At 42.7% G+C, this 18,771-nt stretch overlaps 1 protein-coding gene across 1 annotated transcript in view; it reads left to right on the forward strand.

Moving 5' to 3' along the window:
* The first annotated feature begins 1,832 nt into the window (after positions 1 to 1,832).
* Positions 1,833 to 18,771, forward strand: part of LOC149321949 (slit homolog 3 protein-like) — a 602,937-nt gene continuing 585,998 nt past the window's right edge. Inside the window, exon 1 of the mRNA XM_089520445.1 lies at positions 1,833 to 2,047. Coding sequence (XP_089376571.1) covers positions 1,833 to 2,047 — 215 coding nt within the window. The remainder of the gene's footprint in view (positions 2,048 to 18,771) is intronic.

Consider the following 18,771-nt stretch of genomic DNA (forward strand, 5'->3'; position numbering starts at 1 on the left):
GAGAGGTCTCCAAGTCACTCCATCCTCAGCTGCCCTGCTCAGGTCTTGCGGACTCAGGGCCATGACCTCAATTGAGTCTTTCCATCTGGAATGTGCTCTTTCTTTTTAAATACTGCCTTCTATCGAACCAAATGTTGTCTTTCTTAGTCATGTTGTCTCAAGATATGGCCAAAGCATGACCCTCCCAGCTTAGTCTTCTTGGCTTCTAGGGAGAGTTCAGACCTAATTTACTCTAGAACTCATTGATTTGTCCTTTTACCAGTCTATAGTATCCAGGAAGCTCTGCTCCAGCCCCACATCTCAAGATGAACTGATTCTCTTCCTATCAACTTTCTTCACTGTCCAGCCTTCAGAACTGTACACAGCAATGGGAAATACAATGGCATGAACCCAACCAACTTTGGTATTCAGTGACAGATCTTTACACTTGTTGTTTGTTGTTGTATGCTTATGTCTGACTTATGGTAATCCTAAGGTCATGAACCTATCATGGGGTTTTCTTGGCAAGTGTTGTTCAGAGGAGGCTTGCCGTTGCCTTCCCCTGAGGCTGAGAGAGTGTGATTGGCCCAAGGTCACCCAGTGGGTTTTATGGCTGAACTGGGAACTGAACCCTAGTCTCTAGAGTTGCAATCCAAAACTCAAGCCATACATAGACCATACATCAAACCATACATAGCAATGGGAAGGACTTTTGGGAAGCTCTTCTCTTTGGAACCAGAGCAACCATGTTCCCAGGGTGACTGGAGGGCCTCGCAGCAAGAGGCCCAGGCACCCCAAAATGCAGGACGTTGAAGAAAAGGGAGGAGAGGACCCAAGAACAGCTCAAACCCTTCCTGGAAATATAAAGGCATGCTGCACAGCCCCGCTCCAAAATGGAGGACCTTTGGGAACTCCTCCTGGAGAGAGGGCTGAACTGGAGGACAGGCCCCGGAAAAGGAGGATGTCTGTCTCAGCCCTGCTCCAAGTGGAGGACCTTTTGAGATTGCTTCTGGAGAGAAGGTTGAAAGGAGGACAGGCCCTGGAAAAGAGGACAAAGTCTTAGCCCTGCTGCTCCTTCTGCAATTCCTCCTGGAGAACAGGCGGAAATGGAGGATGGGTCCTGGAAAAGGAGGACGCCTGGTCCTCTTGTCTCTTAGTCCTGCTCCCGGAGAGAAGGCTGAAATGGAGGGCGGGCGCTGGAAAAGGAGGATGCTTAGTCCTCTTCTCTTAGCCCTGCTCCCCCCGGAGGACCTTTGGGGGGGCTTCCTCCTGCAGAAAGAGGGGCTGAGCTAGAAGGCAGCTCCTGGCCTCCGCTCTCCCCAAACTTTCCTGCCTCCTTTTGCCGAAGTTCCAAAGTTGGGTGACGTCAGGGCGGCGTCGTCCAATCGGGGCCGGCGGTGCTCTTTGGGGAGGGGAGGGGAGGGGAGGGGAGGGGGCTGTGGTGCTGCCTGGCCAGGAGGCAGAGGCAGAGGCAGAGGCAGAGAGAGAGGCGGCGGGCGCCTTGGGCTGCGAGGGCTTGGCTGCCTCCTTCTTTCCCTTCCCTTCCCTGCCCTCCATTCGGCCATGAGGCGGGGCTTTCGGGGGGCGCCTGCTGGGGGCTGCGGCTGCTGTTGAAGAGGAGCAGGAAGAGGAGGAGGAGGCGGTGGCTGCTGCTGCTGCTGCTCTGCTCACCTGGCCAGGTTGCCCCTGATCCTCCTGGGCTGCTGGGGGCCAGCCATGCCTGCCTCGCCCTCGGGCTGCCTCGGCTGCTGCTGCTGCTGAGATTGCGCCGGGGTCCCTTTGGGAGTCCTCCTTCTCCTCCTCCTCCTCCTTCTTGCCGCTGCTGCCGGGGCTGTGTCTTCGGGGGGCCAGCCATGCCGGGCTCCGGGAGCTGCCCTTCCCGCCGCCGCCTCCTCCTGCTCCCCCTCCGGCGCCTGTGGCTGCTGCTGCTGGCCCTGGGGAGCCTGGCCCTCCTGCCGCCCAGCCGAGGCTGCCCCGGGAAGTGTACCTGCTCCGGACCCAACGTGGACTGCCACGGCCTCGGCCTCCAAGGCGTCCCCCGAGGCATCCCCCGGAACGCCGAGCGCCTGTGAGTAGCAGAAGCAGGGGAAGGGAGGCTGCCGTGCAGGAACTCCCAGTCAGAGCACCCCGGGGGCAGAGCAGGGACACCCAGCCTCCGCTTCAAGACCTCCAAGGAGGGAGAGGCCACTCACTCCTCTCCGAGGAAGGAGTGTGCTCCACTGTCCAATAGCCCTGACTGTCAGGAAGGTCCTCCTAATGCTGAGCTGGAATCTCTTTTCCTGCAGCTTGCATCCATTGCTCCATTGGGTCCTAGTCTCTGGAGCAGCAGAAAACAAGCTTGCTCCCTCCTCAGTGTGACTGACATCCCTCCAAGTATTTAAAGAGGGCCAGCATCTTCTCCAGGCTGAACAGTAGAGGAGCTCGGCTGGGGAAGCAGGGTCTGCCAAGGGAGGCTCTGAGAATAGAGGGGCCGCTAGCCTGAGCCTCCCTGGACTTGCGCCCACTGCTGCCCGAGGGGCATCTCTGTAGGCGGGCATGGGAAGGGGCATTGGAGCGCCGCCTCTGAGAAGTTGGTAGCAGGAGCTTCCCCAGCCCTGAGCCTCCTTCCTCAGAGGCATCGCTGGTGTGGAGAATGAACAGGCAGATTTGCACGAGCCCTTCTTTGTGTGGGAGAATATCAAGCCAAATTCAATATTGTGCATAAAGGGAACTTCTTGCAGCACCTTGGAGACTACCTGAAAGAGAGAAGTTGGCAGCATGAACTTTCCTGGACTTGCGCCCACTGCTGCCTGAGGGACGTGTCTGTATGTCTCTGTGTATGGAAAGGGATCTTTCTCAGGGACTACCTGAAACAGGGAAGTTGGTAACCTTGAGCTTCTGCGGGCTTTCCACTCCATCTGAGGAAGGAGGCTCCTGTTTAGCAAAGCTCATGCTACCACCTTCTTTCCTTCAAAGACCCAGAGAGATCTTGTAGCACCTTTGAGACTCACTGAAAGAAAGAAGTTGGCAGCGTGAGATTCCCTACCCTTCACTCTACTTCCTCAGATGCATTTGGTGGAGTGGAAGCATATCTATGTCTGTCCGTGGCTTCCACTCCACCAAATGCATCTGAGGAAGTAGAGTGAAGGGTAGGGAATCTCACGCTTCCAACTTCTTTCCTTCAGTTAGTCTCAAAGGTGCTGCAAGGATGGTCCCTTTGCGGACATAACAGAGGGGCTGCATGCCCATAAGTCATGTGTGTAACATGCCTAGCAGATCTGGGGAGAGACGGGGCCAAGTGAGTTATCTGTGTGCCGTCCAGTTTGCCTTGCTGACTTTGGGCAACCCCATGGTTTGCCCAGGCTAAGAAATAGCCAACAGCCCCTGGTATTATTCCCTGGTGGCCTCCCATCCTAGTACGAAGCAGGCCAGGCCTTGGGCAGCTTCCAAGATCAGATGAGATGTGGTGCCTTTGGGGTATTTAGTCTCCCACCGCAGTTAAGGAGAGCCAGCAGAGTGGGAAGTGCTTGGCGGCTGCTCCTGTATTGTGGCTTGCTGATAGATCAGAACAGTAAAAGAAATTGTTGTTGCATTTAAAGGGTGATCCCTTTGCCTTCAGTCTGAGTCCCATTTTGGCAGAAAGGGGGTATAAAGGTGCAATAAGTAAGTTTTGAATGCTGGTTTTATTAAACCAGCCACAAATGGAAGAGTAGTAGATAAGTGGAAGATTCTAGCAACGCTTTAGTTGATTCACTGGCGCATACAGTAAACTTTCATGCACTAGGAGTGCTTGAAGTGGTTGCAGGGACCTGCCCTCCTCTGTACAGAGGGATAGTTTCTTTTAAAAATGTACGCAATTAACAGTAAGGCTGACAAATTAAAAATGCAGGAACACATTTAAAAATAGATTTTATACCATTAAAACCCTCAAGCCTTTTGTCTACGTACATTATTGTTTGCAAATAATGGATAATGGCTCACACACCTATGAAACCGGGCTCCAGCCTGTTACCTAGTGTTTTCAAGGTGCCCAAAAAACTCTGCTTTGCATTTGTGACAACTCACAAGGAATTTATATATATTAGTGTTATTGGCCAAGCATGGGCACTACAATTTACCTCACTGATTTCATTTCGGTGACGTCTTACACTAGTATCCCTGTGTTATAATCCTGTTCACTTCTGAAATCTAACTAGAGCTTTGATGGAAAAATTCTTGGCCATAAAAACTGGACAGCCATGTTGCTCCATTAGAACTGAATCCATAGGATCAAGTAAGCTACCTACCACTCTTTAAATAGCACCTTTATTAGGACCACCATCTCATGTTCTTGCCTGCATGATGACTGTCAGTTGGTCCTAATAAAGATACTACTTTTACTGACCTTGTGAAATCCTTAGAAGTTAGTTCCATTGGAAATTAACAGGATTTACTTCCAAGTGCATGTACTTTAAGGCTGTGGTGTCAGTTACCACAATAGGTATGGCCATCAGCAACTGAACGCTTCAGTCACATAACCTAAAGTATACAGCTCAGTTCATTATGCAGCTGGAAGCACGGAGAGTTGAACACTTGAGACCACCTTCCTACTGTTTCACTGTTTGGAGCCAATAATAACTGAATTGAAGTGTGGATCAAAGAGGATTTATTTACATGGCAGTAGAGGAGATTTTGCAAGCTTAAATGTGATGTATACATTTAAGGAGGGGAGAAGGGAAGGCTAGAAAATAAACTGGATGGTCAAGCTTTATGCCTGAAGTTACCTAATGGTTTAATTCTACTAGTACTCGCAACCACCACCACTCCAACAGAAATAAGGGTCAGTTGTCTTCTTTTAGTCCACTTTTCATGGCGTGGTACAGTGAAACAAACAAAGGAGTCTTGTAGCAACTTAAGGATGATCAACTTTTATTGGCACAAGTTTTCATGGAAAGCAGCCCATCTGATGGAAGTAGCCATAGTCCATGAAAACTGATGCCATATAAAATTTGTTAGTGCTTAAGTCAGTACAAGTTTGTTTGCTGCATTTTGGTGCAGAAACCTAATGGTACTAAGTGTAAATTTAAAGCAAGGCTGGCACCTTATGCACTTTTGATGAGTATGGCACATTCTGATAGCAGTGTTGTGGTCTTAGTGACTACTGAATGCTCACATCCAGACATTTGGATTTAAACTAACTTTCAGAGCTGAAACACTAATCTTTACCTATCGAGTTACACAAAAAGATGAACTATTTTACAGTGCTGAGCTGACCTTGGGCAAGTCACACTCTCAGCCTCAGATGAAGGCAAAGGCAACTCCCCTCTGAACAAATCTTGCCAAGGAAAACTCATGTTAGGTTCACCTTAGGGTTGCCATAAATTGGTAATTACTTGAGGGCAGAGAGTGATGATTTTACTGTGCAAGGTTTTGCCAATATAGCACTTTGGCCAAAATAAGGACTCCTCACATGCTTTCTGATTCCTTGTTTTCTATTGCCCATATTTTTCCGGTGCACATCTCCATTTCCAGTAGATGTGATATTTAGCTCCAGGTATTTCTGGTCACATTCATTGACCTAGCCAGAATTAAAGTTCTGAAGAAGTGAGAATGAAAAGCCTTTTGGAGTGCTTTCCATATATGCACTTAGTTGAGCAAAATATTCTTCCCATCAGTGATAAAAATTGCAACCAAAATAGAGTAATAACTTGCCTTAACTAATAATTCTCCCTTCTTCTCACTTCTGTTCTCATCATCTTGCTGGGAACACTAATAGTCAGGTAGCCTTTGAGAAAGTTGAGTTTCTTTAGTTGTCATGACAAGCCTTGTCCTGCATTCTTGTGTTGCTTGCCTGTATGAAGCACAACAGGTTTCAGACATAGCAATTTCAGAAAACATGAAATCTGTGTTGAACGGTCTTGTGAAGGTGTGGGTTGATGGAATGACCCATAATGTAACATATATGGTAAAACGGGCTTATGCATACCCTTCAGAAGTATCTTGATAAACTCTTAGCTAGTTTGTGGTGACCTTTAGTATGACCTTAAAATAAATTGTATTGATTTAAAGAGCTTAAAATACCTAATTGGGAAAAAGTCTTTCTGTACCTATATTACTTAAAACTCGACTCACCAGAAATCTTGGGGTCTAAATGCTACAAACAAGCTATTTAACTGCCCTTGTCAATGAGACTCAAGTAATTTAACTGTCTGTGGGACTGTGCCCTAGGCTCTACACGACACACATAATTGGGACTAAATCCTGTTGTCCTCACTGGCTCGCTCTTTTGATTAAATTTGCTGCATTTGGGCTGTAAATAGTTCAAGCTACTACCAAGAGAAAAATAATAAAAGTCTTCAGTTATCTATTATCACATTGGTGCGCAAATGCTAAAAGTAATCCGGACTTTGCCAGTGTAAGAAATAAGAAAACAAAAACTGGTAATGTTTCATGTCGGCATATTCAATGAAAACTACACAGGATAGAATTTACTAAGAACACGGGAATGACTTTTATTGCAAGAGTATAATACAAGCCAACTTTCTACTTTTCTGTCTTCTGCTAATATATATAGCCTTGTGTTTTTGAAATCACATTTAACTTCCCCCATCCAAGTATCATCATAAATCTGTTTTTCCCTAACTAAAGCAGGGATTATAAATAAATTTCAGATTTAGATTTGATAAAACTTTGTTACGTGATAAGTATAACTGCATCAAGATCTCTTAAAGCCCACAATTTTACTTGATGCTGATGGTGAAAGAAATTCGGTCTCTGAAAAGGACCTGTATTAGGATGTTCAGGCATACTTGAGAGGAAGTCATACTTAGCTCATACTTACCTTACAAATAACCTTATAGAGTATGAGTTTCTTTACTGTATGTAGCTATGGAGCCAATGTTATCTGACTAGAAAAACTGACTGTGCTAAGAGGGAATTTCCAGATCATGATCAGAAGAGCTCAAAAACAAATCTCCAAATGTCATTTCAAAATAACATAAAATAAATAAATTGTGACTGTCAATTGGATTATTTGGGGCCACCCTACACAATTAAGTGTGTTGTTGTTGTTATATTTATATCTTGCTTTTTCACAAAATTGGGAATTGAGTGGCTAATTGGGATTTACAGCAGCTGTGTTTCTTTGCCAAATGGGCTACTAACATTCAGCTATAGATGTCATAATTTGGAAATTACTGTTTTCCCAGAACATTTCAAAAGATGGAACAAATGCTTAAACTCTAACTTAAATTTGCAGTAATCCTGCAGTGCAAAGTCCTTGAAATCATTAGTCTTTGGGCTTTTTCCCCTTCATGAAATCTACATTTATGGCAACAGTCCATTTAATTTCCCAGCCTTCTGCAAAAGCAAACATTTGTGGAGCCTGAAAGCAGATGTCACAGCTGAAACTTGAGGACTTAATCCCAAACCAAAGCTGGTTTCTTTCCACCTGATTTGTGATCATTGATAAGCATTTGAAACTGGATGCTGTGTTGTGCATGTGACATTAGACACATTTGTAATCTTTATGGCTGTTTGTTTCAGCATCTTGACCGTTTTCTGCTTTAGGGCTGCAATCCTAAAGTTACTTTGGAAGCATCTCATTGAACTTGGGAGGCTTTGCTTCTGAGTAAACATACTTAGGAGTTGGGCTGAAAGGGTTACTGACAGAGGCAGGTAATTTCCTACTTCTTTGTTCTAGCCAGAAACAAACAGGGGAAGGAAAAAAAGGAGAGCTCCGGCATTCTACTAAGGGATGTAGCATTGTATGTTAACAAAATATAACCTGTATTAGTATATATTAAGAATATATTATCTGCCACCCGTTACAGTATACTATTCACTGAAGAGTATATCATCTGTCAAGCATTTAGGAGATCCATCCAAAGTTGATTTTGTCTTTGCAATGTTCTGCAATGTTGTAGCTTGGAGAAGAGATCTCAAAATTGTGCTTAAATACTTCAAATTATTTTATTGTAAAGTTTCTAGTCTAAACATCCATAAACTATAAATCACACTGTAGTGTTTCAAGGCCTTGTGTAGCTATGAATGGTTGGGAGGAAATAAGCACCTTTCTTTTCCAGCCTGCAAAATAGAAGTAACAAAATGACTTGTGTCCCCAAAATAATTTGAAGCCATTATTGATGAAGTGCAAACTGATATTAAGGATAAAAGGTGCTAGATAAATGGTGAGCCAGATAAAAAGTGAAATCTTTATAAAATTTTAGTTGCTTATCATCTTGCTATCTGGACACCAGATGGATGCTTTTAAATACTGTGGGATAAACAGCATGGTGTAGTGGTTTAAGTGTTGGGTTACAACTCTTGTGATAAGAGTTTGATTCCTCTCTCGGCCTTGGAAAGCCATTGGTTGACCTTAAGTGAGTCATACATTCTCAGCCCCAGAAAATCCCATGACAGGTTTGCCTTAGGGTTGCCAAAGTTGGAAATGACTTAAAGACACACAACAATAACAGTATGCACCAGCACCTGCACCACTGTGGTGCACAGGGAAATGAATCTGCTATACTTCCTTTCACTTGGGCCCATTTTTGTCCTGTCATTTCCTCTCCTCCCACCTGTTTCTTGGCGTGTCTGGAATGTGGCTCACTGGTCTGAAGAGCATTTGGGCTGGAGCAGCTACTGAAGCCTCCATTTTGCACAGCTTTGGGGGATGCACCTAGTGTCGGGGTTGTCATGCTGACCAAATGCATTTTATCTAAAGTCAAGCCTAACCCTCACTCTTAAGGCTGCAGCTTCAAAAAACTAAGTCCCCTAGACATCAGTTCTTGCCATTTGAAGCAGGTTGCTTGAACCTGCAGAGTGACAGGTTTGGCTCTGTCTGGTTGCAAGGTGGTAACTTTCTGAATGAAATGTATAAGCATAAGGTTTATGTATGCTAGTTGCATTGCACAGAGGTGTGTTAGGGAGAGACTGAACAAAAAAGTCTGTCTTTTTAATTTATTAATATACTCGTGCCACATGTGGGACCATTTGAACGAAAATCTACTCCTGTGAAATGCTTTCTTTAAGTGGAATGTGGTTTTCTTTGAATGAAAAGTGAGTAGTAATTGTTACGAAGCCAGTAACTGCCAGCAGGTTAGGATTTCTGCATTTTACATTACGTGGCCTACTTTTTAGATTTGCCTCTAAATGTCTGTTGTAAGGCTCCCAGAACAGTGGTGATGCTAGCAGCATCACGCATAAGTCTAAATAAACAATGCAGAGATTCCTCAATGATACATCCTCCTAGCATTAGAGAGACTAAATACAGAGGACTCTAGCGGTGGTTGAAACCAAAAATACTTGCGATGATTCACATGGTAAACATACAGAGGCTTTTTCCCTTTTGATTTCAACAAGCCACAGAAACTATTTTCCTCTTAAACCTCAAGAAAGGAAGAAGTCAGATGAAAAATAACTCAGATTGTCTGACTCTTATTTTTTGTTCCCCTACAGTTCCAAAAGGAACTCAAATGCCTTTCTCATGACCAGGTTCTGCTGTTACATTTCTTGTGTGTGGATGACCTTCATTTTCATAGTTGGATTAACATATACTGCGAAAAGCTATATTTCATTAGATGCTTCCTACTCACAGAATGTAGCAACTTTAAAAGCAGCTGTAATAATGGAGAATGGCTTGCTTCAAAAGTCTATTAAAATAAATTTAAAGAGATAGTAATGATAATGAATAATGAAAGGAGCTGCTGGGAACCTCTAGAAATATAACTAATCTTGAGGAAGCAGATACATTTTAGGCTGTACTGACTGATATACAAAGGAGCTACTTATATTCAGTGCCAGTGTGATACATCTGTCTTGTGATTCTTTCTCAGAAATGTTGATAGGTCACTTTAAGTTCTGCACAATGTAGGCATGCTGTTTCTAACCTAGCTGTAGGTTCTTGGTAAAAGTGAAACAGGTTGCCTTTTTAAAAATGATATGTATTCACACACACAACGGGAGACTGATTTTCAAAAAGGTATTTTGTTAGATAGTTAGAAATGCATTTGGAAACATACACTTTTGATTACATTGTGCCAGAACTATGAGAAAGCTTTTATAAATTACAGCATAGATAATACCTGACTCCATGGAAGGTGAATAAAATCTACCAAGGAGTTAGTGATGGTTGTTGGAAAAGTGAGTTACATGATGCAGATATTTCCCACATATCTTGATTAATGTATATGGTAAAATTATTAATTTTAACCAGAGTCCAAGAAGTTAGAGAACCATTTAATAGAAAAGTGGTCTCTAGGTATATTGGAATGACAAAAACTCATATGAAATAGATTCATAAATTTTTTTAATGACAACATAACAGGTAAGGAGATAAAAATCGGTTTGTTCCTCTGTTGCCTTAGATGCCAAGTTGCTCTGTATACTAAAAGAGCCCTGGAGTGTGTGCATGAGGTTATTTGGATTGTTGTTTTTATTTGCCATCAAGTTAATTACTTTTAATATATCTATATTTTTGAATCCTGCAGTGGCACCTTAATTGGCCTAGTGGCAGAGATCCTTAACCAGAACAAGCTTTGCTGCTGATACATTTTGAATTGCAGGGTGGTGATGGCACAGGTTGTAGTCCAAGGGCCACTGCTAGTTTGGTGGTGGGAGTCCAGGAATTGTCTTAAAAAGTAACTTTTAAAAACTCTGGTTATAGGGCTACCCACATCATGCTCTGAGGTAGCCCCCTACCTCTTCTCAGGTTCCTCTGTCATGTTGTACTCTAGGTATATACAATGGTAGCTGTGGCTTCCCTCAGTTATTTTGGCTTCACTCAGATGGGATGGAAACAGTGTGTCCCAATCCAAAAACTATGTAACTTGAATGGTTTGTTGCATCAAGCAAATGGCTATTCCTGCCTATGGCAAACTTAGGTGCTTTCCCTGGTTAATTAAAATAATGAGAAAATAAGCCCTTGGTCTAGTACAGCTTGTGGACAGATTTAGTGTGGAAACAAGTAATCAAAGGGTTCATTCAGTAAAGGCCTCACTGTTTGGTGTGGTTTCAAGTGGCTCCCTTTTGTCCTGCCTAGCAGTCCTTCAATTAGTTTTTCCCCCAATGGTCACCTTCATTTGTCAGATGTCTGTTGATATGGAGTGTATTATGTTTCAGTCTTACTCCTTTCCTGAACTGGACCAGCAGGGAACTCACTGAAGGGCTACTATCTCTGCTAAAATATAAAATAAAACATTATATACAAGTTCAAATGTTTGTTGTGTGCCTTCAAGTTGTTTCAGACTTATGATCCCAAGGCCATAAGGGGTTTTCCTGGCAAGATTTGTTCAGAGGAGGTTTGCCTTTGCCTTCCTCTGAGGCTGAGAGAGTGTGACTTGCCCAAGGTCACCCACTGGGTTTCCTTGGCTGAGCAGGTCTTTGAACCCTGTTCAGGGGAGTCATAGTCCAGTGTTCAAACTATACCATGTTGGCTGTCTCAAAAGTTACACTGCAGAAATTAAAATGAGGTATACACAAACCTTTTCATAGGAAACTAAAATCCAGTAATAGGTTTCTTCTTGTTGTGTGTCTTCAAGTTTTTTCTGACTTATGGTGAACCTATAGCAAGGCTTTCTAGGGCTGAGAGCATGTGTTTTGTCCAGGATCATCCAGTGGGTTTCCATGGCCAAATGAGAAATCGAACCCTGGTCTTCAGAGTCACAGTCCAATGTTACAGCATATTGGGTGGCTACTCACTGGTAAATGAACATGGATGTCTTTACATACAGTAAACAGCCAAATGTGTTTTGGACCTTTTTTGTTTTTCTTGGTAGTTCAATAAAGTCTGAATGATGCTAATTTTCACATAATACAAAGGACAAATCATTGCCTTTCAGCTCAGTTTGCTGAATGTAATATATCAGTACTAGTGTAAGACTGCACCATGGAGAACTGGGTTTGATGCTGCAGTATGTGTGGTTCAGCCTTCTTTCTGTGCATCTTCTCTGACAGCAGTTTGCGGTCTTTTTCTGTGTATTCACATGGATATACTCAGTCACCTGGCAGCAATGTTTGCTCATCACAGATGACCATGTACCTTCCTAATTTTTAATTGTTATGTGCCTTCAACTTATAATGATCCTATTAAAAAGGTTCTTGGCAAGATTGCTGCAGAGGCGAGTCTGAGAAAGTGTGATTTGCCCACAGTGAGTTTCTGTGACTGAGTGAGGATTTGAACTCTGTTTCCCAGAGTCCTAGACCAAAAATCAAACCACTACATGTACTAGCTGAAGCCTAATTGCAGCTTACTAAAACTTACAGAAGCACTACAAGAACTTTGTCACATGGGATCAGTAACAACCCATGCAGGATGGGGATTCTGGGAGTGTGACCTTTTCACCTTTGTATAGTCTTGTTTAATGGATTTCCAAAGATCTTTTCTAGTCTCTGTGTGTGACATTTTCTTTTAAGATGGAGGGGGTCTGAGAGAAGAAATGAATTTCCGCTTGACTTCTGGATTTGTGTGCCTTGCATTTTGTGAAACAGTGGATGAGGTTTAGTTCTGCTCAAAACAAAGATAAACTCCTCTCTTAACATAGATTCCAAACATGTACATTTTGAACAGTTGCACTCAGGCATGCTGACCATGAAGTTTTTATGAGGTTTGGCGTGTTATGTTACATAAATGCTTAAATGCATTCTTGGATGGAATGAATGAAGTTCTCTTAATTCTTTGGGAACATTTTGTGTTACAGTCTGCTTTGTTTTATTTCACTGCAGAATTTAGCTAGTTAAGTGCCAGCTTTTCCAAAAATGTTTGTTGGATCAGATGTTGGTGGTTGCCCTTTTGCTCAAAAGCATTATTTAAGATTAGCACTCTACAGTTAAAGTTGTACATGTGTGGATAAATGGAACTATATAGATTGTGATGAAGTGCTGAAGAGGGCAAAAGTTTGTTTGTTCAGTGGATGGTTTGGTAGTAGGAGATAATTCATATGCAAAGAGTACAGTTTAGTGTCCTGGGCCTGAATGGGGGGGGGGGGGAGAGGAGGATTTAAGAGCTGCATAAAAGACATGCCACCAGCAGTGTTGACAAGCCCTACAAGGATAGATCTGTGAGAACAGTTACTTCCAGGAAACATTTACAGACATGTAACAATGCACCAGCATATAGTGTGGCAATGGGGGGTTAATGTAGACTTCTTGCAGAAAACCCTGTTACTTGCCTTCTGCTGGCTGATAAACATAACGTGGTTGCAGTACATATGGTTCAAGTAAGCCAGCATGCTGAGATGAGGCTTTGTATTCTTGAATGCTTGTGTTACAGGCATTCTGTGAGGCTCTGGGAGTTGTGAGCAAGCCCTGGAAAAGTCACCTGTTTTTAGACTAACACTCCCAGAATCCCCGAGTCAGTGTGTGATTCTGAGAGTTGTCATCCCAGAAATAATTTTTCCAATCTCTTCCTTTTTTTGTTGGAAGGTAGTACAGGTTAATAAAGTTAATGAAGTAGGTTTGTTCTTGGGCATTATTTCTTTAACAGAAAGTGTGGTACCACAACCAAAAATAATAGGAAAAAATAGGGATAGGTTCCTCCACCACAAAAAGGAAGAGCACTTTATCATGTATCAGCAAATGTATTCAAATGTGAAATTGTTAGAATCCTGTTAGTATTCTACCAGATAGTGGTTGGTGTTGTAGTATAGTAGTTGGGGATGATGGGGCTTTAGTTGCAGTTAGAAATGTAGATAGTGATGTTTAGTGCATAGCAGGGCCAGGTGTCTTATCGGGTGGCCTTGAGGGCCTGGCTCTCTGAGCAGGGAATGTGCTTTCAGTTCTGTGGGAACCAGGAGGGGCTTCGCTTGGCGGGTTTCTGCATGGGAGGGGATTTTGGCTTTTGGGAATTCTGTTACTTTGTCTGTGGGAGGGGTGTGGTTAGTCTCAGCTAAGAAGCTGAGTGAGGCACATGTCTGATTCTGGATCTATCAATAAAGTGCTGTTGATTATATCAATCAAACTGACTGGTTGATTGTCTGGGATTCTGGGTGCTAACTCTGACAGAAATGAAACAACTAAGTTAGGTAAAACATGCGTAATTAGGAAAATCATTTCCAATCTTCTAAAGATTGCACCTTCAAAAATGCATCATGTTTCTTTAACCAACCTCCATTTTACTTTTATTTCCATTTTGGTGGCAAAATATATAGACCTATGCTCCTTTTAAAAACTTGCTATGAGTAACTGGTAAGACAGACTTATCTGCTCTTCCCTTTTCTCTCTACTTTGCTGTTAAAACATACTCAGTAAGGATTTCTGGAGGCAGCTTCTGTTTACCTTGCCTGTTGTAGACAGACAATGCAACTATAATAAGATCAGGTTGAACAGAATCCTGCTCTTTCCCAGCTAAAGCATATATCATTGTTTACTGTAAACATACTGCCACAATCTGTTTCTCCAGGCTAGGAAGAAAAGGGGACCTGGGCAGGCATAAAAAGACTTTGTAAAAAGGAACTGATTTGTCAGAGGCTTTGTTAACTGAGGTATGCCTGTTCTTAAAATTAAAATCTACAATAAAAGTTGTACACATATGCAGGTAAGTGCCTTATGTTTTACTAATTGTTTTAAAGTAATTTTTGAATTGGACTGATTGTTTAATGCTTTGAAAACTTTTGTACCTCATTCTATTTTAGCTGTTTCATTTTAACTTATTCTGTAAACTACTTTGGGTCTCATTTTGGGAGAAAGGTAGGATATCAATTTTTTTAAAAATGGTTATGAGGCAGAACTATTAGAAAGGAGCAGACACGTGTTTTATAAGCCAGCAGCCCAAGCACCTGTGACATTCCCCAAGAGCACAATTGTGGGTGGACTGACGTAGATGGCCCTTTTCTATTTCCTCCTAGATGCCAGGATGTAGTCTGAGAACCAAGTAGACAAATCACTCCATTTTGGAGTGTCCTTTTGACACAGATTGTCCTTGTGTGCCCAACTGGGAGTAGTGGTTAAAAAGCTTGGGAAGGTTATTCTCCTCAATCCCTGTACCATAATATTTTTTTCCTGAATCTCTGGATGACAATGACACAGTTGTGTTCTTTTACAGCATCACCCACCGTGCTTTAGGGCCAGATTACGTCTCAACACATTTCTTTAATAAGCTGTAGAATTCTATGTGATGGAAGAAAGAGGTGCTGTCATTTGTGGTTTGGTTCAGTCTATTGCTTCTTTTGAGCCTTTTCAGTTAAAAACATATGGAAATTGGCAAAGGTGAGCCCTGATGCAGAAAGCAGAGCCACCAGGATGGAAGAAACAGAAGGATAATGCTTGTGAGGCTTGTGCTTTTCTTTTATCTTCTGCTTAATTGTTGAAATATGGTCTGAACGGTTTCAAGCAGGGAGAAGTCAGTAAGCTAATGAGTAAATGGATTCCCTTTGCAAAATCTGTTACAAAGTGGAAACTTTTTGCCCATTGTTTCCCTAAAGTGAGACAATGGCAACTATTTAATAACTAGCCAGATTAAAAATTAAGTGTCATTACAGACTGTGGGGTATGCAGAATGCTTGCAGGTTTGTTCAGGCAGTTGCTGACAGTCTCTGGTTTTTAAACAGCTTCTCAACTGACAATTGGCAAAATGCTTGTATTTTGCGTAACTGCTATCCTTTTAAAGAAATACCTGGTGTAACTGGTGATCCCCCCTGCCCTTTCCTCAAAATACAAAGGGAAACTCCTGGTTTGCATTTCAGCAGTATAAGCAAGAATCCATTTGGCCAGTGGCTTGGTTAACAGTCTTAAGACATGGAAAATACATTAGTTAATCATATGGATGTAATCAGTCCTATAGATATTACATCCTAATACAGTTATAACACTTTCTGCAATAGTGCAACAGATACTCAGATGTTTAAAGTCTTACATGGGCTTTTGTTGTGCTCCACCATTAAATTTCAATGAATTCAACCGCCAGTACATGGGGCATTTTATTAGTGTTATTTTTTACAATTATATATCCTATCAATTGTGGAAGGATCTCAAGGCAGCACTTATGACTCCCATCCTCAGCCCTGATTTTATCCTTATAATGATCATGCGTATTGGCCTCGTCCAGGAGGGTTTTATCATAATGTCAGCCAATCAAAATGTACTTTGTAAAGAAACGGGGAAAGATAGGAACGTGCTACCACTCCTTGGGTCTCTGTACTGCTGAAGTGCTTCAATGGAATGGAATTTGATTCTCTCAGAGATGGAGAACTAATCAGCCCTCACCAAAAGCACTCTGGGAATACAGTGTTTTAATGGAGTATACAGAGAGAGAGAGAGAGAGAGAGAGAGAGATCTGTACACACAGATGCAGAGTTACTTTTATAGACGTTACTCTGCTCCTGAGATAGCACCATGGCAGAGAAAGGTTTCAATCAGAAGTAAGCAACATGCAGTCTTCCAGATACTGTTAGACTGCAACATCCAGCAGCCCTAGTCAACATGCCAGTGGTGAGGGGTGCTGGGAGTTGAAGTCCAGCCATGTCTCTTGGGCTGCATCTTACTCATCCCTGGTTTATATAAAAACAGGCATTGATATAAAAATAGGAGAAATGCTTTTTAAAATGTTGGCCTTGGTTGAGGGTACGCATTCTGTGATCTGCTTCAGCCAGTGAAATGTCTTGAGTTAGCACTGAAAAACTAATCAGGAAGATCTAATTAGGAAGTCAATGTTCTTGCCATATCCAGTTCTATAGAATAGTAATGAATGCAAAAAGTAAATAATGAATAACAAGTAGGGCCGGCAAGAAAATGTTGTGTTGTGGACTTCTGCTGTTTGGGGTCCAATCAAGCCTTTTTGCAGAATTATTGTTGTGTGCCTTCAAGTCATTTCTGACATATGACATTTCTGACATCTGACTAAGGCAAACCTATCATGGGGTTTTCTTGGCCAACATTTTTTCAGAGTGGGATTTGCAATGGCCTCCCTCTGAGGTTGAGAAAGTGTGACTTGCCCAAGGTCACCCATGGCTGAACAGGAACTTGAACCCAGATCTCCAGAGTTCTAGTCCAGTACTCACACTACTACACCACACTTTTCCATTTCACCCCACTCTTTTGATCTTCCCAAGTCAATGTTCAGTCTTCAGTGGTCTGCTGTGTGCTTTTCCTCTTTAGTCTGTTTCTCCCCTCATTTCACAAAGACTCATTATTCTTTGGCAAATTTTGTGATTCTTCCAAGCTGCTGTTACTTCCCGTGTGTGTGTGTGTGTGTGTGTGTGTGTGTGTAAAGTGTCATTTCATCTACATTAAGATCTATACTCAGAAAATTTAATTTTCTATTAAAAATTTAATAATAATGTATCACTTTCTTGTAACTGTGCAACTGAAGCTGAAAATTGGTATCTTCAAGAAATTTGGCATGCAGTTTTTCCATAGTATGGTATCAGTTTTCTGTTTGTTGCTTAATCTGGAAGAAAAATAGTTGGTTTTAAAAAAAAATCTGTTCAGGGCTAGAAATATTGACAGAATTGAGGCCAAGGGTTACTTCCTCTGTGGGCATGGGTTGGCATGCCAAGCAGGAGGAAAACATAGGGATGGGCAGATAATTGTGGGTGGTGTGTGTGTGTGTGTGTGTGTGTGTGTGTGTGTGTGTATCTATATATCTATATATAGATATATATATTAGCAACTAGAAACCCTAAAACCTTTCCTCTGAACATAATGATCTGCCACCATTTCCTTCCATTTCAGCACAGGGATTGCAGTGTCTTCATTTTTGTTAGTCTGAGCAGCCACGCTGGAAGCCTAGCCCAAAGAAAAGATTTCAGTTCACCCTGTTTTCTTGCCACAGTCTTAGGTCAGTGCAAATAAAGTATTATGCAACTCCTTTCCATGGCAGTCTGTTGGGAGCCACACCAGTTATCAGTGTGCTTTTGCTTCCATGGGAATGCTTCAGCCTCTTTGCTTGACACTAGGAATCCATTTTAGGACTTGGGCAGGGCATTGTTTTCTTCCATCCTGACAAATAGAGGAGAGTCAGCATAGCAATTGCATGCCATCGATGTATTAAATTACAATTTATATGTAAAAAAGAGGAGAAAGCATATGTTAAACTGGACCTATTAGTTAATGTGGCACTGTTTAGCAATCTTTGTAAGAGTGACATTGGTGCATTACAGACCACCTAAAAGCGGCGGTCTGCCGCCACCACCATTTGCAGCATGGAGGAGCCCCAGTGTCCAAACCGCATGGCTCCTCCACGCTGCAAAAAGAAGCCCCAAAATGGTGCTTCTTTTTGTGCCGCGCTAATGTTGCGAGGCGCCAATGGCGCACTCGTGACGTCATTAGCACTGCATGACATCCGGATGCTACGTGTCCGTGATGTCAAAATGGCGGCCCCCATGTGGACTTGCGCAGCCATTTTGTACATACCCAGTACGTACTAGGTTTAGGGGCATCAGGAAGTGACGCCCCTTCCTAACCCTAGTACGTCCTGGGGACGTACTATACACCCGTCCAGAACGGGCCATAGTTTTTCAAATGCATTACTGGAAAATGCAGATTCCCCCAGCTATGCTCTTGTTCATTACAACAAGCAATCAGTCACAACTGAAGGTACAGCCCCTCGCTAAACTCACTCATATTCACTCAGAACTTGACACCACAGTTATTACAGAGTCTTGGGAGGTGTCAAGTGTGTCATCTGGTCAATTTTATTGTAATAAACCTCACTTGTTCCAGCCTGATGATGTGGACAAGACACTTTAATCGCTGTGGCCCACCACATGCAAGTTTCATCCTTGCCCTTCTTTGGTGATAAAATCTAGAAGAGATGGATTGATTAAATAGGTCAGATGGTGATTGCCTCACTATGAGGGGATACAGACGGTCAGAAAGAGGTGGCAAGACGTCGCCCCT

The sequence above is a fragment of the Sceloporus occidentalis genome, unplaced genomic scaffold (genome assembly GCF_023333645.1).
Source record: "Sceloporus occidentalis isolate IW3139 unplaced genomic scaffold, rSceOcc1.0.p SCAF_1, whole genome shotgun sequence".
NCBI lineage: Eukaryota > Metazoa > Chordata > Lepidosauria > Squamata > Phrynosomatidae > Sceloporus > Sceloporus occidentalis.